General features: G+C 41.3%; 1 protein-coding gene across 9 annotated transcripts in view; it reads left to right on the forward strand.

Moving 5' to 3' along the window:
* Nucleotides 1–26,030, forward strand: part of ANKS1B (ankyrin repeat and sterile alpha motif domain containing 1B) — a 908,578-nt gene that overhangs the window by 631,880 nt on the left and 250,668 nt on the right. For all 9 annotated transcript variants that reach the window (XM_075011319.1, XM_075011325.1, XM_075011335.1 and 6 more), the window contains one exon: nt 1,750–1,902. In XM_075011319.1, coding sequence (XP_074867420.1) covers nt 1,750–1,902 — 153 coding nt within the window. The remainder of the gene's footprint in view (nt 1–1,749; nt 1,903–26,030) is intronic.

Raw genomic sequence — 26,030 nt, forward strand, 5'->3', positions numbered from 1 at the left:
GACAATTAGGAAGTTTTTCCTAATGGCCAGCCTACACTGCTCCTGCTGCTAATTGTTTTATCCTTAGAGTTAATGAGAATAATCTTTCCCACCTCCTTGTCACAATCTTACAGGCTGTGTCTACATTACCACCTTCCTTCGAAGGAAGGATGGTAAAGAGGCTGTTCGGAGTTTCGTAATGAAGTGCTGCTGTGCATAGTCAGCACTTCATTAGGCAAATTCACCCTCCCACACGGCAACTCTGAAGTACTCCCTGACGAGTAAGGGGACTTCAAAGATGCCCTGGCACTTCGAAGGACTGGCGAGTGCGCCGCAGCTGGTTTAAAACTTCGGAGTTGCCACGGGGGCGGGGGGAATTTGCTTAATGAAGTAAACTCCGAACAGCCTCATTACCATCCTTCCTTCGAAGGAAGGTGGTAATGTAGACACAGCCTTATATATTTGAAAAACCGTTCCCATGTTCCCTGTCAAGCTTCTCTTCTCAAGACTAAACAAAACCATTTTTCCAATCTTACCTCATAGGTTATATTTCTTATATCTTTAACCATTTTTGTTGCTGTTCTCTGGACTTCTTCCAGTTTCTCTAGATCAGGGGTCAACAACCTTTCTGAGGCGGAGGGCCAAAATTTGACCTTTTGACCTCTATGTACAGTCCAAGTGCTGGTGATATTTTTTAGAGTCCTACTTGCAGCAGTTTCATTAATAAGTTAAGATGCACAGCTTTACTGTTTAGGTGATGATTGGTAGCATAAGCTGGTATTTTGTTAATCCACAGGTGGCATGACCTTTAAGCAAGCTACTGACTGCATGTGGGAGGAGGGGCAAGGCTGAGCTTCTACCTCACATACCAATGAAAATTGACTTGCGTGGCACTCTTGATATCTGTGCCGAGGGTTGCTGATCCCTGGTCTACATCCTTTCTGAAATGTTGCGTACAGAAATGGACACATTATTCAATCCAGTTGAGGTATAAAAACTGTGGACCGGGGCAGAAGTATTACTTTATGTGCCTTGCTTCAACAGTCTGCTAGCACATGTCAGAATGATGTTCACTTTTTTGCAACACCATTCATTACACTGTTAACTCATATTTAGCTTGTGATCCACTACAACTCCAAGATTTCTCTCTGTAGTTCTCCTTCATAGGTAGTCATTTCCCGTTTTGCATGTGTACAACTGACTGATCCTTTGTAAATGGAGCACTTTGCATTTGTCCTTCTTGAATTTCACCAATTTACTTCATACCATTTCTTAAGTGTGTTTAGATAATTTTGAATTTTAGTCCTGTCCTCAACGCACTTGGAGCCCCTCCCAAATCTGGTATCGTACCTAAACTTTTTGAGTGTATTCTGTGCCATTATCTAAATCATTGATAAAGATATTGAACAAAACTTAACCCAGAACTGATTCCTGAAGGACTTCACTCAATATGCCCTGTGACTGTGAACCAATGATAACTATTCTCTGGGAACAATTTTCCAACCACATATGTACCCACCTTGAAGTAGCTCCATCTAGGTTGTATTTCCCTAGCTTCTTTATGAGGCGATCATGTGAGACAGCACCAAAACTTTTATTAAAGTCAAGATATACCACATCTACTGCTTCCACCCTATTTTAGCCTTTAAGCCTACCTATTGATCCAAAAAAAAGTTCACATTGATCCAAAGAACTTTAACACATTTTATTGTTGTCAGAATAAATGCCTAACAGCATTTCTAGTAATCCATAGTCAATTTTATATTTCAGATGAAGCAGATTGGTAATGATGGTTACAACCCCACCTCTGTGGCAGACTGGCTGGACTCCATTGAACTGGGTGACTATACCAAATCCTTTCTGATTAACGGCTATACATCGATGGACCTTGTGAAAAAAATCTGGGACAGCGAATTAATTAATGTAAGTTAATCTATTTGTGTAATGAAAAGCAATTCTTCAATGAACATACTCAGTTTCAAATACCCTTAAATACATCCCATTACAAATCAAAGTGATAATATGAAAGACAATAGCAATAGAAATTGATATTCTTATACTGTTTTTATCTCATATTTATTGTTAAAGATTACAGTTTTATTCTTGAGATGATATACCTTTCCTTTTCATTTTCTTTATCCGTAATTATGTTATTTACATTTGTATGGTACGGGATTTGGCTTCAGGAAGACTAACAACTTTTTTTAAAGTACATTTTTCAAAAAAAGTATATGACAACAAATGTGATAACTATAAAATGTATTGTCTCCGGTTTGACTGAGAAGAGTAGAGCAACAATACTTGCACTAAGGTTGCTTATAATTTATTTTTGCCATATACCCAAGCTTGATGAAGCCTAGTTAAAACAATCCTTGAATATATTCAAGAAACTATGTTTAAGAAACAAAATATTTTAACTCTTCACTTTTGATTATTATCTTGTTTTCTTATCTCTCAACTAAGATGGATTTGGTGATGCACGAATACATGGAAACACCTGTAAACATTGTTATATATTGTCTGTAGCGCAAGTCCAGTTTCACACTGTGCTATAATGACTAAATTGACAGCACAACGTTATTATGTAGAGCTTTTTTGGAGGCTAAGGTACCTGCAACTAAATTATTGTCTATTTGTAAAACTTGGGTGCTACAACTGGTTAAAGCAGCCATACAAACATCTGAACTTGCCTGTAGTGGATTCCCAGGGTGGCAAAGGCCTCTTATTCCACATATTCTGCCCTTTCCGCAGAAACAGAAAGTGTACTCCATTCACTGGTGAAGGGGGCATTGCAATAGTGCTTCTGTGCCACAGCAACAGGACTACCAGGACTATCCTTTGGGAGCCACAGGCAGCCAGGCATTCATTAGAGTAGTGGTTCTAACTTATGCTTAGGAAAAACCCAGTCAACCCCAGTGCTGGGACAAGGGAGAACATAAAAATGGTATGAAACCATCTTCCACTGTACCCTGAGCTACAGAGAGCACAGCTCAGATTCAGCCCAGAACAGGCACTTGAAAAGGAATTCATAAAAGGAAAGAAAAAATATTACTTAATACAATTTCTTCTCCCCCCAGTGACCTCATAAAAATCCCACTATACACATTTATTAATGTAAAAATTGACTACTACAAGGACCAATTTTTTCCCAGATGTTCTAGACATGCATAATATCTACTGAATTCAATGGATATTGTATACACATACCTGAAGACCATTTACAGGCTGATACAGAGATCCTATCTCTAAATATGACTTCTTTCTTTAACTTATAACTGTGATTACCCAAGGCAAAGTCAGTGAAATAAAATCTTCCTGGAATTCCGGCCACAAATGGGAAAAACTATTTCAGCAGTTTGTGTAAATTATCAGTATTAAGGTGAACAGGGTAGCACATGGGGAACTTTGTTTCACAGGGTTCCCTGGCTGTAGTAGCTATTCTAAATTAATTATATGTTCTGAACACTTTGCCAAAATCAACTTGGCAGCAAATTGCCCTTTAGCTCCCCCAAGTGGATCTTTAAACCTCATTAAAGGTTTTTGGCCTGATTCTGGCTCACTCAGACCAATGTAAATGAGGACTAATACCATTAAAATCAGTAGTTTCACTACTGTAAAACTGATAAAACTCAAATCAGAATAAGGCCTCAGAATCGTTAAAGATTAACATTGTCTCCTTTGCAAATTGTCCCTATGCATCCATATTTTATACTGTCGAATGACATCTGGAAATCGACGAAGCAATTGTAGATGCTCTTGTTCTTTCATTGAGCTTTCTCTGCTATCAGTCTTAATGCCAATATCTGCTGTATGCTTCTTCTATCTTTCCTGAATCCAGCTTGCTCATCTGCCAGATGTTCTATCTGCGATCTCAGTCTCTCCATCAGTTTCATCATTAGCTCCTTGCCTAGATGATTTGTTAGGGCACTCATTCTGTAATTCTGGCACTGCAATGTGCTCCCTTTCTTGTGTCTTGTCACTAGCATGGATCTTGTCCATTCCTTAGGTGCCTTCCCTTCTTTCCATGCTATATTACATAGTTTGTATATTTCCTGAATCATACTTTCCCTGCCCTATTTGATCACTTCTCCCGTGATTTTATTATTTCCAGGACTCTTGGTTTTCTTTAGTCATTTCACTGATCTTCTTACTTCCTCCTTCAAAATATCGGTCCCGTTCTCTTTGCTTAGCAGAGATATCTCTTTCAGTTCTTTGGTCAGTCCCTCTGAGATACTTGGATACAACCTGTGCTTTGTATAGATCAGTGCAATATCTCATCCATCGCTGTACAACCTTCTCCTTGTTCATGTGCACCTCGTTGTTCTTGTCTTTGATCGCCACCTGCTTTGGCTGCCACTTCCAATTAATATTCCTGATCTTTTATGCCTCCCTGGTCTTACACTCACCATAATACCTCTCTGTATCTTCACACTGCTCTTCTAACCGTTTTGCCTTATCCTTTCTGGCTGCTTTCATTATCTCATTGCATTTCACTCCATTGCTGTTCTGCCCTCTTGAAAACATCCCTTCTGATCTTCAGTGCTCTCTTCTCTTGGACCAACTTCAGTGCTTCCTGCATAATCCACTTCTTATTGATCTTCTCGTCTTCTGAAACAGTCTGCTCAATTGCCTCTTCTATCGCTGTGGCTATTCCTTTGACTCTTTTATCTAGGTCTTTCTCTGTGCCCACATTCCTAATCTTCTCAAGTGCTGCTCTGTACTTAGTCCCTATTTCTTCCTTGCCTAGCCTTGCCATGTCTTTTCTTTTCTGAAATTGTGTCTTATACTTTCTCTTGGGTTTCGTCTTGATGTTTGTGATCACTAGACTGTGATCTGAGTCTAAACCTGCTCCTTGGAAAGTTCAGCACTGCAGTACTGATGTTACCATCTAGAATGTGTGGAGAGTTGGCAAGTTTGTTTAGAACGAGTAGAGGTATGAGGCAAAGAGTCCTCATATTGCCAAGTACCTTCATCACCTACCTAGAGAGAGCGATGGACAAGATCAAGGAAGAGGTAGAAGAGATACTCATGCACAGGATGAGAATCAACAACTTGAGGTTCGCGGATGATATAGTTAGCATTGAAGAAGAGGAAGAGAAGCTAGTGAGAACAGTGCAGGTGCTAAATGAGGAAGGGAAGCAGTACGGACTGATTATGAACATTGATAAAATATAAACAATGGGATTTGGAGATAAAGAAATAGGAAGGAAGATCAGTGTAGATGGGACTGAACTAAAGAATGCAGAGAAGTTCACATATCTGGGGTGCAACATAATGTCTGATCTAGTCTGTAAGAAGGAAATAGAGACTAGAATAGCAAAAACAAGGGCAAGCTTGAAGGCAAGTGATAAGATCTGGAAAAGCAAAGCGATTAGCGTAGGAATGGAGCTGAGCATCTTGAAAACATACATTCAGCAACATGTTGTATGGATGTGAGACATGGGTAATAACGAAAGATTCAAAGACAAGGATATTGGCGTCTGAGAGTAGTAGTTATAGAAAGATCCTGAGAACAGGATGGATGCAGAAGGTCACCAACAAGGTATTATATAGGAAGATACAGCCAAAAAGAGAACCTACTGCAGAAGGTTATACAACTGAAGTTACAGCTATCTGGGCATATCTGCAAAATGAACGACAAAGGAAAAATCAAGATCTTCTCACCAGCAGTCATCAGGTCTTCCCCTGGACATGTGGCAAATTATCCCACATAATGGACAGTTTGAATAGGAGAGGCAACCCCCACAGAGAATAGGTAGATGATATAGTAGATTAGTACAGAGCTAGTTTACAGAAACTAAGACACTCTGCAGTGGGCAGGGAAAGATGGAAGGAAATAGTGAGGGAGGCATCGGATACCAATGGGTGCTGAGCCCATGGTTGTTGATGATGATGATCCATGTTTTGGGGGACATCTTCCCTGATTCCAGAATTTTTTGACAAGGAGTAACTGTTGTGGCTATACAGAGCTAACCCACCAAACTGAATACTGTAGATTAAGTTACACAAGATTTCTGATGCAATGGTTCTGTGTACCTAACCTTCTGCCATGTATATTTTCCTACCTTCTTTTTTCTTTTGGCAATTCTTGTAGACTGACCTACTACAGTAAACCCTCAATATAGCGGACCCCATTTTACAGGACATGAGTAATAACAGACGTCCACTATCCTTCCCCCAAAGAAAATAGGATCACCTCACCTGTGGGATCCCGTTCTGTGGCTGAGAGAGCCGCCAGCGCTGCCGCCTCACCGGGTCCCCCAACCCCACACCCCGCTGCTGGGATCAGAGCCCAAGAAGCCCCCACGCTCTGCCCTGAGCGCAGGTGGCTCAGAGCCAGGATGAGCCCAAGCACTGGCACAGAGTGTGGGCGTCTCAGAGCTGAGGAACACGCACTCAGGGGAGAGCACAGGGGCATCTCAGAGCTGGAGGAGCCACCTCTCTCAGAGTAAACCCTCAGATATAATGGACTTTCTGTTTTAACAGACACCCCTCCACCCATTAGTCCATTATATTGAGGGTTTACTGTAGTTGTATTAAAATATAGTTCAGCAAGCAAACTTCTTATTTAGGTTTACATTTATTGTTGAGTGCAGTTTTAATTTCCCATCTTTTCTCTTAGAAAATCAACAAGAATATTGGGCTTCGGACATTGTAAATCCTACTAAAACAAAAAGTCTACATCAGACCAATATGCCTTGTGTTTGAATTGCTTCTAAGAAGATTCCACATCAAGCAGTTTTCTAGTACATACCGGCTTCACCATTGAGCCATGCAAAACAAGAATTTATAATAAAAAATGTTAATGAAAGACTATAAAAGAAAAAGCTTATAATTCTGGGACTAGAGCTTTTGTTTTAATAGGTCAAAACCACAAAAGAGAGCAAAACCCCAGATCTGAAGCTCTAAGGTAAGTTCAACATAATCTCAGCTGTGTTGTCCTCACTGCTGGCAATTCAGAATCATGATATCAAGCAAAAGCACTCCATTAGAGCCCAGCACAAAGCAAATATATTAGGGACTGCAGATCTGAGCTCCCTTTGAGATTGTCTCCTCATGTGTCCCGTCTGAACCTCTCCTTGCTTCTATGCAAAGCATCTTCAAGATCTTGCTTTGTGCTTCGTTCCTTTATGGCAGTGGGAAGCCCTCTAGTGCTTTCTGAGAGATAAACAATCTTCATTCTACTCTCCTATTTCAGAACTCTGTGTCAACATCTGTTTCTGTGCCTGAGGCTCAAGTTCATGAGTCTTTAGGTTCTGTATCCAATCCATAGCTATAATATTAAATGCATGATACGTCTGAGATCAGTGGCCTCATCTGTTATCTTAAGCTGTCACTTATGCTTGTATGCCTCTAGGCTTCCATGTGAGGTACTGACCAAGGAACTTGCTGTTCTTTTGAGTGATTGCATACAAACATTCCACTGTAGATATGTGCATGCCTTATACAAAGTTGGAGATTTTTCACTCAGCAATACCTTTCAGATCAACCCTCTTCTACCTGGCACCACTGCACCCTGGTGTAAAGAGCAGAGCCACCACCAAACTGTCTGTCATTTCCCTCCTACTACTAGTGATGGTTGCTGGAACTACTATCTTTGCATTAGCAATTGTTACCCTCATTTGTGTATCTAGTACAGTACCTGTAGCATTAATTTGAGTGTAGTTTAGATAGAAGAATAAGTTTTGGATTAGTATGTAATAGCATGACATGATCAGTTTCCATTTGGGTATCAACACTGTGCTTATGCCTTGTTCTCCTGGCTTCAAGCCCTGTCACTTAAATGACTGGGGGAAGCTCATGTGAGCAAAAAATGTCACATGAGTAGGGAGTTCAGTTGCTCACCATCATAGCTTTCTTGTTCAAAGCCTGTGCTGAGCACAACTGAGTCTGTTAGGACTGCTCACCCCAATCTGACTGGGTCAAAAGGCAGATCTTTGTCAGCAGTACAGAGGAAGAGACAGTGCAAGTGTTCAAAATACTTAGTGGATGCACTGAGTAGGGACAAGGACATGGAGGCAAAAAAAAGTTCTCAGGCACAGGCCTTAAGCCAAGAGTGTTTGCTGACTTCAGAGCCCCTTTATCTGAGGGAGTGGTCTGCTCACCAAACTCTGAGGTTCACTCCAGCATCTCATCCCGTATACGATCAGCACCCCCAGTGGGTGCCTGCCGCATGGGCCACAGTCTCAACATTCCAAGGACCAATGGCCCAGCCATAAGTGGATCCACCCTCTATATCAATGGCTTTTGAACCTTGGCCTCCCCCCTTACCGCCCCCCCTCAGTCTAGAGCATCTTTGCTCTCCCTTCTGTCCTACTTCATCAGGTACATATTGGGAGTATCTACAACACAGTCACTCTCAGATCACACACACACACACACACACAACTATTACCAGAACCATGCCTGGGGAATTGCATCCTCTGAATTCTGTGGATGAGTCAGAGAAAGCTCTACTGCAACAACACTTAGCTTTCTCTTCTTCATCTCCTGATAAGATGGTAATAACAGAATCTGCTCTGCCCTCACCCTCAACAATTTGAGTCATCAAAACATGTTGAGGAGGATAGCTGCAACTCAGGATATCCAACCAGGAGAGTTGCAGGAAAAGTCATGCAGGCTGGTAGATATTTTAGCCTTGAGAGAACTCCCTGAGCTAGCTCAACCTATTAATGAGGTCATGCTTGAACTTGATAGAGCATTATGGGAGACTTCATCTTTCCTGCCTCCTACTGCAAAATGAGTGGAGGGGAGATATGTTCCTTCGTAGTGGTTTGTAAGTTTTTATATCCCCTCCCCTCCACTTTCAAACTGCTAATGAGAAAAAGACAGGATGCCAGCCCTTGATACCGACAGGGAAAGAAGCAAAGAAGCTTCACCTTTTTGGAAGGAAGATTTATTTCACAGTAGATTTACAGCTTAGAATCACAAACCACCATGTTCTGCTTTGTTGGTACAATTTCTGCCTATGGGATGGCTTCCTGAAATATAAAGACGGGCGTCTGGACAAGGCAAAGCAGCAGTTCAAGGCTATGATAAAGGAAGGCAAGTTAGTTGTGGGATAGCCTTGCAAGCAGGTCTATATGTGGCAAACTCAGTTCCTCAAATTGTGGTTTCCTATATCACTATGTGGCATTCCTCTCACCAGCAGTCATCAGGTCTTGCTCAGGACATGTGGCAAATTATCCCATACCTCCCATTTAAAAGCCCCTCACTTTCTGAAAAGACTGCAAGAGACTTCATAGTTTGACAGATTTGAGAATAACCATTAAGTCTCTTGCAATGTATATACCAGCAACCACAAAAGTTGTTATGCCTACATCAGTCTTGACTCTTGCCACTTTTCATGTCTTGTATCTGGACCAGTCCAGAGAGGCAAACAAGTTTACAAGAGGTGTTCTCATCCTCTTCTGTAACCAGTTCACCTAGGAAAACTCATATTCAAAACAAACATTTTAATCTATTGGCTGAGGGCAATCATTCACGCCCCATTGTACCATCTTTCTCCACCCCAATATTTTTCAACCACCTGTCCCACTTTCTAACTGCTTGGCTGTGTCTATACTAGCTCCCTACTTTGAAGGGAGCATGGTAAGTAGGGTGTCAGGAGATTATTAATGAAGTGCTGCACTGCATATGCAGCATTTTATTAAGCTAATTCTCCCCCGTGGCAACTTCGAAGTGTTAAAGTGTGAAATCATAGGGAAAAGCACTATTCACATCCGCTTCATGTTAATGTACAACTTCCTTCATGCTGGTTTCCAACTTATTTCTCTGTCCCCCTCCAGGCACCATGACTCAGGGGTTTAGACTCTGATAAGATTCACTTCTGTACATTGGGATCAAGGATTTATGACAGCTTCTCAGTTTTCCTCTTTTGTGAATTTGTCAGGATGGTGAGATGGGGCAGAGCTCCCATTGTTTGAACAGCCTCCTTACCTTGGCTTGTCAGGCAATATTCAGTTCTTCTTGCCCTGAAAATGGATTTCAGTGTTTGCGCTCTTATCTCCCATATTTTCTAGTCCATGCACAAGGTGAAATTCTATACCCAGATATAGGTTCACTTTTTCTAGCTTGGCTGGCTGTTTAGACCTTAGTCTGACTTTCTGAAAAAGGTTAATGACATTCCGCTGAAATCATCTAATTTGTGTAAGATGATGATCTGTGCATTCGAGTGGAAATGCTTTTTGTGTGATTAATTATAAGATGTTCCTTGCCCTTTGTCACTGTCTTTTATTCCAAACTACTGATTCTCCCTGAAGAAATCTTGCTCATCTTTCATCTAGATTTGTTTATCTAGCAGCGACAGCAGCAGTATCCCTACAATACTAGAATCTTCTATTTTCATACATTCTAAAAGATTCCATATGTGGATAACTAATCTTTGACTTACGGTACACAATTATCTAGTTTCAAGTGTTCTTAAATTCAGTTCTTACCAGACTTCTATCTCCATTGTTTGAGGCAATGGGGAGTGCACTTCAAACCAACTCTCCCAAATCGCATTGCAGTTTTAAATTATTTCCACAAAATGGGTATGAGAAACTAAGGCACTTTATTGCAGATTGATCTTTCACAGATATCAGCAAGCAGGTTGGTGTTACCTTAAGGATGAATTTAGGGTGAGAATGTAGTTTTATAATTTCTCTTGAATTCACGTACTAACCTCCCCCTCTTCTGAGAATCACAAAGCTTGCCTCGGAAAGCCAGACTCAACAAATTAAGTTTTAAGAGCTGTAGGCTACTGTTTGCAAAATTGAACAAGACCAAACCTTTTCAAAAATCTTTTAGAGATCATTTTTACAAAGTTATTGTTTTTTGAGGAGAACTTAAGGAAGGAAATCATCTATGTTCAGATATTTCCAGCATGGATCACAATCTGCAGAGATTTTCACAATGCAGCTTGCTCAGCACTCAGATTTGCTATGGCTAGGTAGGTGTCCCACCAAGCAGTGTCAGTCTACTCTCATAGAGCAGAAGGTTTGACTTGGCTTGATGGAAAACCAAAGATTTTCCATGGCTTGGCTGAAAAATGCAAACCATATACAGGTTGAACCTCTTTAGCCCAGCATCCTTGGACCTCTCACCCTAGGGGGAGGGTATAGCTAAGAGTCTAGAGCATTGGCATTGCAAACCTAGCATTGTGATCTTAAGTCTTCTGGGGGGGTGGACTTTCAAGGGTCTGGGACAGGTTAGATTTACAAAAAAAGAAAACAAAACTTTAAAGGATGGTGATAGGTCCTGCTGTGAGTGTGGGGAACTGGACTTGATGACCTTTCAAGGTCCCTTCCAGCTCTATGAGCTGTATATATCTCCATGTTTCCAAAGCTGAATGAATTTGCCAAACACCAAGGAAGGTCAACGTTGTCTAGCAGCATTAGCAACACTTCCACAGCTTACTGAGCTCTTAGAAGACAGTTGGCGTAAATACCAGCACAGAACACTGAAAACCAGGACTGATGGCTCCAAACAAACTTAATGGGACCAAGGGAAACTTTGGCCACATTCATGATAAGAGGATATCTGAGCAACTGAAATCATGCACCATTACGAATGTTGCCAGACAAAAGAGCACTGGATTAGAGACGTTCAACATTTACTGCTGACTTTTATACAGCTGCTGCATGGAGTCCAGCCCACTTAGTGATTCAGCTTTGCACACACTATTTTGGGTCTAGATAAAATGTTCCCCCCGCCTCTTTTCTTAGGAGGGCATTCCATCAATCTCCAGTCAATTAAGAATTCCTGAGTTCTCCTGTGACTATTATTACTGCTGAATCTCCCAAGAGTGCCATTTTCAAAGGCAATTCTGGAAGGAAAACGGAAGGGTTTATAACCAGTTACTTACCAGTAACTGTCATTCTCAGACAGTATTACCTCCTATGCCATTTTTCAAAATCATTAAATGAACTGAGTGTGTTTGGAGACACAACCCGTTAGACTCCTCCCAACAGTCATTTCTGAATGCAAAGATTGCAATTGCTTTTCAAATGATTCCATGACTTTTGGTGTTGAGAAGTGCTTCCAAGAGAGTGTGTCATTCAAGTTATTGGCAAATAAATTTCCTGTTCAAAATCGCTGGTGTTAGAAAAGTCTTTCTTTCGGACATGGTAAGAGCTCAGAGAATTTGGTCTTACTTTGCTGTGGAACTCCTTCCAGATATTTAGGAATGTTCTCTAGTTTGTGCAGGCTTTGTTCCGACAATGTGCATGCTGTTGCCTAAGTCAAATTAACCTAAGTTGGACTCTGTGAATAACAAGTATATGTAATTAAAAGTAAATAGATATCAGAGCTGATTTAGTGATAGGACTGTATTTTAAATGTACGCAGATAAGTTGAGAAGAGGCAGCCATTCTGATGTTCTTGGGGAGGAATTTTATTCTGACAAACAATTTTTGTTTTTTAGAAGATTTGGTTTTCCACTAACATTTTACACATTTGGAACCTGATTGAAACCCCCCTAAAATTATCAGGAATCTTTTCACTTACTTCACTGGCTCTTTGATCAAATTTTTCCTGGAGGTCTGTGGCTATGGAGATAATGAAATACTGTTAATGATTTTTTTTCTAGAAATCGTGCTTTTGATAAACAGATACACTGTGGGACATATTTGGCCCACAAGGCTTTTACTCAATGGACTGAACCCATTTTACATGGCAGTAAAATGATGGTGGTTGACCCAGTGAAAGCTCAGAAGGTTCAGAGAAGCCATGCCCGCTCACTCCTGAAAAAAGTTCTTGCAGACTGTACCACAAGACTTTAAAAGGTTTTCATTAACTCTTTGTTTTAGTTGGTATTTGTTTCCTCCAAGGTTAGACTGGGAAGTGACATTTCCCATCTCTCACTTTTACACACTTCTGGCTCTGACCCTCCTACCTGCAGGTTCCTTTTCATTCAAACCCAGGTCTATTGCCTCCTCCCACCTCCACCAACTATCTTCAGTTTAGAAGGAGAACATATTAATATAGTCACTTTTCAGCTCTTAACTCAACAGTTTACCAGGTTTTATATAGTAGAGCCTAATCCAGACTCTAATTAAGGCTTTGCAATTTTTTCCAGTAGTGAGAATTTCAGAAGACAGTTCATTTTGCACTTCTGTAATTTAAAGGAATTCTACCAATGGCCCAAAGTTTAACCTTCTTTCAGTATTTTGCAACTGTGATTTGTGATTTTCAAAAGTTTACAAACAGCTTGTTTTGTTCAGCTCTTCCTGCGCAGTCTTGGTTGCACTCTGTTGTGCAAGATCTTCAGCCATTACTGCCATCATCCAATAACTGACTCTAACTGTTATTGTTATGTGTAGATTTATGTCCTAGTTATAGTGGGAACCAAATATTTCTTGCCTGTCTTCTTGTTATGGGACTCTTTAAAGATTTCTAGCAGGCAGCTTGAGTTACAGTTCTTTCAGGTGCAAGTTATGTAATCTAGAGAGAGAGATGATTAGCATATCTAATAAATTCCTGTAGATTACATTTTGACATGCTTTACATTTAAATAATCACAGCAGTATAAGTAAATAACCTCAGATCTTAAACATGTATTTGTGTCTGTGTATGATTGATTTGGAGAAATGGGGAGAAGTTTCAGAATTCATTCAAATACTTGGTCCCATCATGTCTGTTTGCAAACACCTTCTATAGAACATAAATAGTAGGACCAAATACCTACAGTTAAGCATTTTGTTTGTGGATGTTTGGCAATAGGGTGGTTACTCATACATGTAAAACATGACATTTGCAATCACATTTTCATAACATTGTGAAGGAATTGAATGACTGTTATCAAGAAAAAACATGCCAGGATGAGGCGAAGCTGCGTATATGGTTTTGCTCTCTAGCTCCTGGGAGCAACAAAATTCTATTGCATATATTAAATTAATTTGGTGCAAGCTGGTGCAACTATAAATCCAAATGACAACTCTAAGATGACTAGTTCTCTTGGGAATAGCATTAGTAGTATGGTGTGTTCAATAAGCAAACTGTATAAAAACTATAATTTGTTTACCCATGCAAATATTGTTACGTGTTCAACATGTCCAGTATAATACAGCAATCCTCAACGATCTTTGTATTCTACCACACTGCATTTTGCTTTGTTTTTGTTTTTGTTTTTGGAGGGGGCTTTGGGGTGGAGGAAGCAGGAAGATGACATTATGCAAAGATGGAAATGCTCAGCAAAAGTACTCCTAAGTCAGTTTCTTCTATTGGATCTTGCCTTTGGTCATAGGAAAAGATTCCTTCTGGTATCCTTTTCTTTCCACTTTAAGTAATGGTAATGGTCTTTATCAGTCATTAAGTTCTTGAATATCTGTAGTTGTTCCTGGGTTTTTTCCTCAAAAAACTACTCTTTTTCTTTTAAATATTGCTGTCTTCTGCCAGATGTCCATTTGGAAGTTTACAATACTCAGTATCCTGCAACCGTGTGCTAATATGTCAACAAGTTATTTTCCTACCTTTGGATTTTGTGCTAAAATTATGCTTACTGTATGAGTGCTCTGCACTGACATTATCTCCTGTGTATTGTGATTGCCTCACTTGTTGTCTGGTGTGATGTAAAAACTGTTTATCCTACTCTTGATGGTAATACAAAACACCTTTTAAATATATCAGCAATTTTAGCCTATGCTGTTTCTAAGTGAAAGTTAGGATACTGTGCAAACCCTGGCAATTTTTCTAAGTTTTTCCCTGCACTGCCATCTCCTCCCACTTCATCTTGGATCTCAGCAAGGCTCAGATTCAGGAGAAAGTGGGTGGAAAAATATGAAGTAGTTTGTTCAGTTTTACAATATACATAGGAGGAGAACAGAAGGTAGGGAACATTTCTGCTGTGGATCTCATCAAAGTTATAAATAGTTTGCTGATGAAATAGTGAATTTCTTCTCATCTATCTTGTGCAGTTGTTCAGAAATTAATTAACGAGCCAGTATATGTAAATGTAACATAATGGCTACGTCTACACGTGCACCCAACTTCGAAATAGCTTATTTCGATGTTGCGACATCGAAATAGGCTATTTCGATGAATAACGTCTACACGTCCTCCAGGGCTGGCAACGTCGATGTTCAACTTCGACGTTACTCAGCCCAACATCGAAATAGGCACAGCGAGGGAACGTCTACACGGCAAAGTAGCACACATCGAAATAAGGGAGCCAGGCACAGCTGCAGACAGGGTCACGGGGCGGACTCAACAGCAAGTCGCTCCCTTAAAGGGCCCCTCCCAGACACACTTTCATTAAACAGTGCAAGATACACAGAGCCAACAACTAGTTGCAGACCCTGTATATGCAGCACGGACCCCCAGCTGCAGCAGCAGCAGCCAGAAGCCCTGGGCTAAGGGCTGCTGCCCACGGTGACCACAGAGCCCCGCAAGGGCTGGAGAGAGAGTATCTCTCAACCCCCCAGCTGATGGCCGCCATGGAGGACCCCGCTATTTCGATGTTGTGGGACGCGGATCGTCTACACGTCCCTACTTCGATGTTGAACGTCGAAGTAGGGCGCTATTCCCATCCCCTCATGGGGTTAGCGACTTCGACGTCTCGCCGCCTAACGTCGATTTCAACTTCGAAATAGCGCCCAACATGTGTAGACGTGACGGGCGCTATTTCGAAGTTACTGCCGCTACTTCGAAGTAGCGTGCACGTGTAGACGCAGCCAATGAGTTTAATATTTTTGGCATTTGTTAGTTTAATAAAAATGGTTCACTCTTTCTGATAAGTTACAAATAACATATCCATTGAAGCACATTTGATTTAGAAAATCTTGTAATTGAAAGTTTTGTTTTTAAAATCCATTTTCACTTTCCCTGCAAAATTTTTAAATTTAGTATTGTCAGTAACATGAGGTTGAATCTTACAACAATGCCTCCTACTCTTCTCCGTAGAGGCTAATGTTTGTTTTTATATCAGGACTGTTTTAAAGGCAAGTTGCAGGGGTTTTTTTCCTCTCTCTTTCTTTAATACCTCCACTCTTCCTAAAACATCTTGCAGTCAAATACTGAAACTGCTGATTGGCATCAATTTTAAGCTCTAATAATCAAAGATGAGCAATGTTCGTACCTAGTATGTTTTACTTGCAGGACGATTTTCTTATAATGCAACACTGTGCAGCACAAATGAGTCATTTATTATGTAAGAGATGGGTGGATTTTTTTTTATAGAGACTTTCTCTGTTGGTTGAAGCAAAGGGTACCCTTCAGGAAATATCATAATGAGTTTTTTCTTCAGACAGGAAGAAAATAACCCACCATATGACCTAATCATCTCTACTAAATATCAGTGTTTTCTTTTTGACATTTCAGCATAATATCTCCAGTGTAGGAAGCAGAAGAGCAGGAAAATAAACTCAAGAGCAACCTTAGCATTCCCACTGCCCTTAAGCAAGTAGAAAATGATCAAGCACCCCTTCTCCCCACACTCCCCTTCACAGTGGCACAGACAATAAGCAAATAAAATAGTTACTAAACAGTTTATTTCTATAAGCAACTGCTTGTTCTGCCTATGATGTGTTTGAACAACATGTAATAAAGTAATTGTACTTTGCTTCTTATCCCTTTGTTATCAGTGAACATACACCACAAATACAATAAGATGGGGCATTTAGTCAAAAGATATGTGTCCTCTGTTCAGCTGTCTTAATTTGCTTTATTTAAGACATTTAATCACCAGAATATCCTCATGAGGGAGACATCTCCCTTTGGTCACGTCCCAGCAAACGTGCAGTCTTACAACAGTAGTCTATATATAAATTATGTAGTAGAACCGTGTTGCTCAAACTGGGGTCTCTAGACCCCTAGGGACCATAAGGGCATTCCAGGGGTTCCGTCGGCTCCATGGATCAACTTCTCCCTCTCCCTCAGCTCCCGCCCAGTACCTCTTGCACATGGGTGAAACAGCAGGAGAGAGGGCAGGGCATGCTCAGGGGAGGGAATAGAAAGAGTTGGGGAAAAGGAGGGGCACAGGTGGAGCAGGAAGAGGTAGCACCAGGGTGGGCCTTTGAGGAAAAGGGTGCAGTGGGAGTAGAGACTGGGACTGAGTGGTGGAGGGACATGAAGGTCCACAAAAGTGGGAGTTCTTGGGGTGCTAATGCTTGAGAACCACTGTTACAGAAAACACTCCCTCTAGAATCACTGAGCAGTGCTTATTTAACTTTCGTCTCTGCGCCCAAACGCCTTTTTCATAAGTTCCTTAAAGGCAAATAACATTTGTGCTCATTGTCACGGAGCAAATTATTTTTCATTTGGTGGTTGCTATCCAAAAGCCTGTCTCCCATAGTTTTGGTTGCAGGTGTTTTAAAGACTATTTGAAGTCCATGGTAGATTATGTCAGCACAGATATACTAGCACTAAAGTTTAGAGCACATTTATACAATGTTGTGAACCAATCTTGCTGCTTTTGTGTGGGAGAAACTTGGTCCATCATAGAGGTCACAAGGAAGAGTCTTCAACAGATAGGAAAGTGAAGCTTCCAGAGTATACTGTGCATTGTAGTAATAGAATACTATAGAAATAGTACCACCCTTTGCTTTCTCAGCGACATTCAGACAGTGCTCCCTTGGAGTAGCATTCTCAAGGAACACTAATTCCTTTAAAAATAATGTTTTTAATTCAGGTTCTTCTGTTCCTTCATAGTTTTGAGAGATCTTCATTGTGGGTCTCAGCCCATCTAAAACACACCCTGCTCCTTTTCATTGCATGTGTTGCTGTCTTGGTGTTCTTCCCTGTCAATTGATGTGTCAGCAGTGTGGCTGACAGAATTGCTGGGCCAATGGGCCAGGTGGGTAGAGCCCAGCTCTGCACTCCTGGAACTGGCAGGACCTCAGGTAAAAGGGGGAGGACCGAGGGCAGGCAGCCCGCAGTGCAGCCCAGACTGTGCCATGTCCCTTCCCACCAGCCCTCAGTGTTGCTTAGAGCTGCAGTGACAATTTAAAGGTCCTGGGTTCTGGCTGCCACCACTGCCATAATAGCAGTGGTGGTGGCCAGGAGCCTTGGCCCTTTTAAAATTGCTGGGCTCCAGGGCAGTTGCCCCCTTTGCTCCCTCACCCTGGATCAACAGATCTGCATGGCAGGCAGCCCCACAAGATAACTAACCCCGTCTCACCTCCCTGCTCTTTCCTTTGCCAGGCACTGGAGACTACCACCCTGGCTCCCCAACCTGCTGGTTCTTTGGGCTTCCCCAGTTCACATGCAGGAAGCTCAGTCATGAGATAGCAGAGTTCTGGCTGAACTCTGGCCCCCATGGAGGAGGACATGAGATCCTTAACTCCCACAGTTACCCTGCCCTGCCTCTTTCCTGACAGACAGAGCCATGAAGTATGGAAATTATAAAGAGCTTAGTAACAATGTAAGTCACAGAGATAGACAGTGTTTACACTAGAGGGTGTTGTTGACAAAACTGGCATTTTTTGTCTACACGAGCCAGGGACCATCCGGACTTCCAAGGTGTTCTGTCAACAGGAAACAGACAGAATGCAGCACTTTTGTCACTCTTATCCCACTCCCCACGAGGCACCCTGCCTCTGTCAACAGAGATCCATCAACAGAAAGCCAGTCTTGACGTACCAGGGGGGCCCTCTGTCGACATACAAGGCTTCCAGGACATCGGGCAGCTTCCGGTTTGCCATTTTGTCGAGAGAGTAGCCAAGCAGTCTGACTGCTCTGCCAGAGTGGGTTGCTCTTGCAATCTGCTTGGCAGTTTGGCCTTGATCCATCAACAGAAGTTTTTTCAGAAGATATCTTCCGACAGTAACTACTGTCGACTAATCTAACTAGCCATAGTGAGGAAAGAACAGATTTTAATGACATTAGTTTGTTTTACAAGTGGTTTGGGGGGTTATACTTGAGTGAGGTGTTATCTACAAACTCCAACATTTTTAGCGTAAATCAGGGCAGCATTTTGGAAATGTCAACAGTGGTGTAATGGAGAGGAGGAGAAGGTGTTTTCATTTTGTCTGGAAAAGGCATATGCCTTGTCCACTGCATCCCCAGAAGTGAGAGATCGTAGCCATCAACACATTTTTGAGATTTTGTCCATTTTAATGTCATAAGCAAAGAAGTGTCTGTCAATTCCCGTGGAAAACTATTCCATATTCTAATAGATCTCACTGTTGGGAACCCTTTGATATTCAATCTGCATTTTCTTTTATTAATTATGTTCCAATACCTCTACTTATACCTTCTTCTGAAACTCTAAATAATAAATCTTTAATCCTAGCCTCTACACAATTTAAATATTTTTTAGAAGTTGTTATTATTCCCTTTCCTTAGTAGTTACAATGTAGCCAAGCTGTGCATATTTAGCTCTTTTGACCTTTTGTTATCTCAATATCTCCAGCCTACAGGTTTTGAGTTTTACTTTCAAGTTTTTTGTTATAAACTTTATTCTCACACTTAACAAAAATGTTGTTTTCTTCAGCAGCAATATATGGACTTAATTCCATTATTGTATAATTTGGACAGGAATTTAGGAAAGTGGGGGTGGAATCCGGGCTAGCGTCAGACTTTACTGGGCACTAGGTAACTGGTGTGGGGGCTTTGCTCTGAGCCATGGAAGAGGCAGCAACTCAGGCAGAAGGGGAAGGGCTAGGGGCTAGCTTCTCTCAGCACCAACTCAACCACAGCCCCCACTGAATTCCAGTGCCAATTTAAAGGGGCCAGGGCTCCAGCCACTAATGCTGTTGCAGTAGCAGCCTGGATCTCTGGTCCCTTTTAAATTGCTGGGCTTTGGGGCAACTGCTCCTTATGCCTACCCCCTTGCTGGCAGCCCTGAGTAGAAGTGTGTGCATGTCCACTGATACACAGGACAGTACTTGGATAATGAATTGCAGCATGGCCAGGGTTAGATCTAGTTTGTCAAAAGAACTAAAAGCTTTCCATTTCATCAGGAAAAAGAGTACCACTATGGTTCTAGACATTGGAAAATCCTGTGCAATGTTAAATCTGTAGCTGTTCAGGATGAGGAAGAAATAATAATAAACATTATGATTTGGGTACCCAGCAAATAACAAATGGTACGAGCACTGAAAATAAAATGTAGTCAGAGTCTGATCTCATTTACACTGTTGTAAATCCATTGAGGGTGGAGTTACTCTAGATTAGCAACAATATAACAAAAAATAATTGAGCAAAATAGTATTTATATTTCTGCTTCCCATAGCAATTACTCCTAGTCAAAAAAGAAAATCTAATTACATATCCATTCTCCTAACTGCTATTTTTATTATACATACAGGAATCAGCCCAAGGTTTTGACCATCCTGCTTTCCTCAGGGGTTAAACATCCAAGATGCTACACTACCATTTAAAACAACATCAAAGTCAAAACTAAACGTCAGGGGTAGAAGCAGCTGAGCTGCCTCACAGCTGATCAGCCAACTACATCATCAAAGAGGATCCCCCCTCATCATCCCCTCTTCATGTGTAAGCCATCTGAAGAAACAAAATGCAGTCATCATAATAACTACTGAAAATACTTGTCCTTCCAATAATCAAAGGAATCCACATACTGTACAGCAATAGATCAAGATTTATAAAGAAACTCTATAACTGAATAAAGTGAATTAAACATTCATGTTCCCCAACCCAAGATGTTTCTACAGTGTTTTCAATAAATGTGACTAAACACAAATCAGTTTGTGCTTGCTGTCTTATGAGTTCAACATCAGGGAGACCTATATTAACAATATCATTGACGCAATAACTGAGGATTTTGGATGGCAAAACTTTGGGTCGATTCCTAAATGTACACTATGAATAAGTAACAAGAAAATGGATATGTACGTGATCTTTTTTTTGTTTGAACTAAGCAATCTGCCAGGGACTGTAATCTAAATATTGTGGAACCAATTCTCTTTCTCCTTACTTGATCCTAGTAACACTGGTTGGGCAGTGGATCTTGGATGGTAGCACATAGGTTAATAGTATATATAGATCCCCATTAACTTGTACGACCTGGTTTAATATGCACGTTTGTTTTTGTTAGTTTGTGGCTCCGCGGAAAGTGGAAATACAAAATGTGAATTGGAGAAATGGCCTTGAGGAGTTGAATGTAATGTTAAAAATGTTTATATTTTTTCAAGATTTTTAAAATACAAGGTGATTTTCGTATAAGGCCCCCTTCTCCTCCCACCTAAAGTAGTTTTGCATTACAGCAACTCAGTAGCCTGCTGTGGAGTAATTCCCAATTGACACTGGTGTAGATAAGGAGAGCATTGGGCCCATAGCATGTATATAAGCACAATCATTGCATGCTCAGAATAAATGGTACAGAGATGTAAGATGTTCTCATGATTAAGAGGAAAATTTAAAATAGCTAAAGAGGAGAAACACACCTGAACAAAAATCAGTAAAACAGTTGAAGCTGACCTATAACCAAAGTTTGCACATACAGTTTTCTCAGAATTATATCTTGCAGAAGTTACATCTGCTGAACAAATAAACTCTTTTCATTTATTATATAAAGTTTCTTCTTCACAGTAGCTAAAATAGTTATGTCCCTGAAATCCTGACTCTTTGACTGTGTCCTCTTTCAAAAGAGGCATGCAAATGAGGGAAATCAAAAATTCAAATGAAGTGCAGATTTACATATCTAGCACTTCATTTGCCTATTCTTTTGAAAGACCTTCTTTCGAAAGAAAGGAAAAAAGTAGGGAGGACATGGCTCTTTTGAAAATAAACCCTATCTTCAAAAAAACCCTTCTTCCTGAAAAAAAAAAAAAGAAAAGCTAGGAAGAAGTGTTCTTTCGAAGATGGGGATTACTTTCGAAAAAGCTGTATCTACACTGCTTTTCTTCTTTCAAAAGAAACTGTTTCAGGAGAAGAATATGCAAATGAGGTGCCAAATATGTAAATCTGCACTTCATTGGCATCTTCAATTTCACTCATTTGCGTGCCTCTTTTGAAAGAGGAATGCTAGTGTAGATGTAGCCCTTGTGTTACATCATCTAAGGCTGCATTTATTTCTTACCCTAGCCCTGGTACTCCTGGCCTCAGCAAGGCTACAACTGAAACACAGTATACCTTATTAATAGATAATGATTGCCTTTTCATTAAGATAAACGTTACAAGTCACCATACAAACCCCAGCCTAATGGATGAAAACATTTTCAAATTAAGTTTTACATATGTTAATTTGTGTTGCATGTGCCAATGTGATCAGTTCAATGTTAACCAAGCTCCCCAATACTTGACGTGGCAGTGTCAGAAAACAAAATTATGGAGGTGCCTCATGACAGCTGTATGTTATAAGCATAGTGGCATGTGATCAGATATTGACATCTGTTTTGTGATGGAATGCTTCATAGTTATAGAGTACCTGGCCTTGGCAAGCATGGGGGTATAGTGGTGATTTAGCATGGGGACTTACACCAGGCAAGCTTTTATACACCCACTAACCTGTGATGTCCAGTGACTCAGTGAACTAAGACCTCATCTGCACTGGAATCATCATTCTTCATCTACACTGTTTGACATGACTAGGATGAAAGAGAAGAGAGGAAGCCAAGAGAATGACTGTTGGGTGGGGTAGTGAACTGTGTAATCATAACAGAAAGCAAAGATCAGACTCAAATATAGGAGGAGACTGAAGTGGTGGTTAGGTTGGTTAAAATATCACAACAGGACAGAGTAGAAATAGATAAAGGATTAACACCTGGGGTGTATTCACAAAACAAAAATAGCAGTCCTGTAGCGCCTTAAAGACTAACAACATTATCTATGAGGTAACGAGTTGTCATGGGAGAGACCCACTTCTTCAACTCTGGAAAATACTGATAACTGAAAGGGAGAGAATTAAAAAAAAAGAAAGAAAGAATTGAAAGAAAAACTGATGAGTCAGCTGGATAAATCAGAAGAATGCTGGTGAATCTTATAGGAGGTATACATAGGGCTTGAGATTTCTTTTAGTATGAATCAATTATGTCAGTGATGTGCCTGTCTAAGACAGCTGGTAGTTTGGCTTGCGTGTATGTATTTGTGTGTATGTTTAAAATGTATGAATTACTTATTACAGTAAGGCAATCTGAAGCATATAGATGTGTAAAAGGTACATACAAATTCAGTAACAGGAAAAGGGGGGCATTACACTATCACTAAACAAAGTGAGATAATTTAAACCAGTGTTTCTCGACTAGGGGTACATGTACCCTCAGGGGTGCACCAAGGTCTTCTGAGGGTACATTAACTCATCTAGATATTTGCCTTGTTTTAAAACAGGCTACCTAAAAAACACTCGTAAAGTCAGTGCAATCTATAAGTTCATTCAGACAGTCTTGTTTCTACAGCTTCATATGCCTTACGCTGAAATGTAATTACAATGTTTCTATGCCGATTCATTTGCTTGAAAATAAGATGGTAGAAAGTCAGCAAGTTTACAGCAGTAGTTTTGTGTGATATTTTTGCATGTTTTTGTAAGTAAGTAGTTTTTAAGTGAGGCGGAACTTGTTGGTATGCAAAACAAATCTGATTCCTGCAAACAGTATAGTAATCTGGAAAGGTTGAATGGCACTTGTCTCAAGCTTTTATACACCCACTAACCTGTGATGTCCAGTGACGCAGTGAACTAAGACCTCATCTGCATTGGAATCATCATTCTTCATCTACACTGTTTCTGAACTGGTTTCTGAACTGGTAGGATACATGAGAGAAGTTGGGGTATTTCAGTTTTTTTTAAAGGGGTACTTTATAAAAATAGGTTGAGAAACACTGATTTAAACCATAGCTGTCTGATCCACTTTTTGTGCCATGCTAATCTGGCTCATTTCCTCCCTCTCCTTCCTTTTCATGTTGAATACTTATTAGTTTCCTCCTTTTAAACAGTTTTGAAAGCATTAGTACTGAAAAAATCAAGAGCAATGCCGTTGTCATGGTATTTCTAACCTAGTCAGAACTAGTTCAAATTTTTTCAGTAGTTACACAGCTAAGATGTATTTTAAAGGCTGGAACATTTAACTGGCCATTCCAAGAATTCCTCTGCACTCTAAAGGGCGTTTTGAGCCAAATCTACGTTTTTTCCAACTGATGCCCAAAGGAGTCAGAGCTTAGCAATAACCACCATTAAGATAATGATCCATTCACTGGAATAAGGAGACAACTCAGGTTAAAATATATTATGATCACTAGGTGAAATGACTGAAGTGGAGTCACTAGACAGATGGAAGACTGCATGTTTTTCACAGACACAGCTGGTAATATAAAAATCTCAATGCAACTCTTAACATTCAGGCACATCATGGAGAATATGGAACACTTCCCATATGGTTTTATTTCTATTTAAAAACAAAATCCTGGCTTGAGAAATGGATGATCTTTCTCCCAAAGGTGTCTTGCTTTTGGAACAGAAAGTTCAACCTTCTTCCCAGAACTATCTTCCAAAAGTTTCAAAAGCTAAGAAGCACATTTCAGCATGGAACTTTTCATATTTCTACTTAGAAATATACAGGAAGATTGCCTCTTGAAATTTCTGGTATTTGGAGTAAGCAAATTATTGGTGGTTCCTTTAAATTGGTTGAGAACACAGTTGGTCAAATGAAGCCCTGGCACAGGTGGAAATAAATTGAGTTGCATTTGCCTACAGTAGGACTGAATGTGGTTCCATATAAGAAGACAGAAATTTTGTCCAAAATGAGAGGGGCTGAAAGTTTTAGGGCTGAAACATATTACAGAATATAGCACATCTGTTAGAGAAGTGAAAAGGATTGTCACGCATCTGCTTTTTAACCCTGTCATGCTTTACAGTGTTTATTTTCATAGTATGCATAGCACAAAATATAGCAACTGCTACTCCTTGCTTTGGACCCCAGCCGTTTAGTCAGAGTGAGCAAGATACAGTCCAAAGTCCAGATCTGGCCCTGCAGCCTTTTCAGCTGGCCTATGGCCAACCCTATGGCTGCAGAGGTGGGAGAGGTGTGGGTGCTGCCCCCTCCCACAGCAAAGGTTCTCAGCCCCTTTTGGCTAGAAACCAACCAATGGGAGCTGAGAGATTTTTTTGGGGAGAGGGCAGTGCAGCACAATTTTTCAACTCCCATTGGCTGGTGTCTGGTCAATAGAAGATGAGAGGTTTGGCTGGGGTGGGGGGTGGCACAGGAATACTTCACCCAACCCCAGCACAAAGAGCCACATGGTATATTTTGTGGGCTGGCTCTGCTGGCTGACAGGGAGGTGAGCCTGAGGGTGCTGCTGGCCAGGAGCTGCCTGGATAAGCACCTCCAAGCCAGAACTTCCTTCTGGCACCACTCCCCAACTCCGTCCCAGACCCTGCATCTGCTCCTACACCCTTCCCCCAGGCCAGAATCCTCCCCTGCAACCATACCCCCTCCAGGCCCTGCCCCCCATCCCTTTCCCCAGGTTACAACCCTCTCCACCAGAATTCTCTCTCAGGCCTCACATCTTCTCCTGCACCACAGTCCTCTACCCCAGGCTCCCTTCTGCACCCAACTTCTATCCCAGAGCCAACACCTCTGCCATAGAAATGTGTATCCCTTGACCACTGCGACAAATCCCTTAGTTCCTTCGGGATCCTGCACTTCCATGTGGCTCCTTGTGGGCCTCAGAGACTCACAGAGGCCCCTGGTTGCCCTGGGTCTTCCCAAAGGAAAGGGTCTCCCTTTACCAAGCCATTTTCATCACAAGCCAGTCCTAATTGGAGGTGGAGGAGGTCTCTGCCCACCACGCTCGAGCTGCTCTGGTTTTGCCCCCGTTGGGCAACCCTCCAGGGGAAATGGTGGGGGGAGTCCAGTCCCACGCACTGTCCTGGACTCCAGCCCAGAGACCCTAGGGAAGGAGGGCAGTGGAGGGGCTTTTGCCCCTGCCTCACGGCAGCTCCCTTTTCCTGGTCCTCTTCACCCACCGCTTCCTTCTTGTATCTTCCCCTCATATCTTGTTGCTGGTGTCACTCAGCTCTGCTCCATTCTATTTTGCTTTCAAAACCTCCAGCCTCCTTCTTTCTGGGCATCACTCCACAATGCCCTTCTGCTACCTGGGGAAAGCCTTTCATAGGGAACCTGGAGGCCTTAGCTGATTGCAGATGCTTGATTACGTCCTGTTGCTGGCTGACTCCT

This window comes from Carettochelys insculpta, chromosome 1 (genome assembly GCF_033958435.1).
Source record: "Carettochelys insculpta isolate YL-2023 chromosome 1, ASM3395843v1, whole genome shotgun sequence".
Lineage (NCBI taxonomy): Eukaryota > Metazoa > Chordata > Testudines > Carettochelyidae > Carettochelys > Carettochelys insculpta.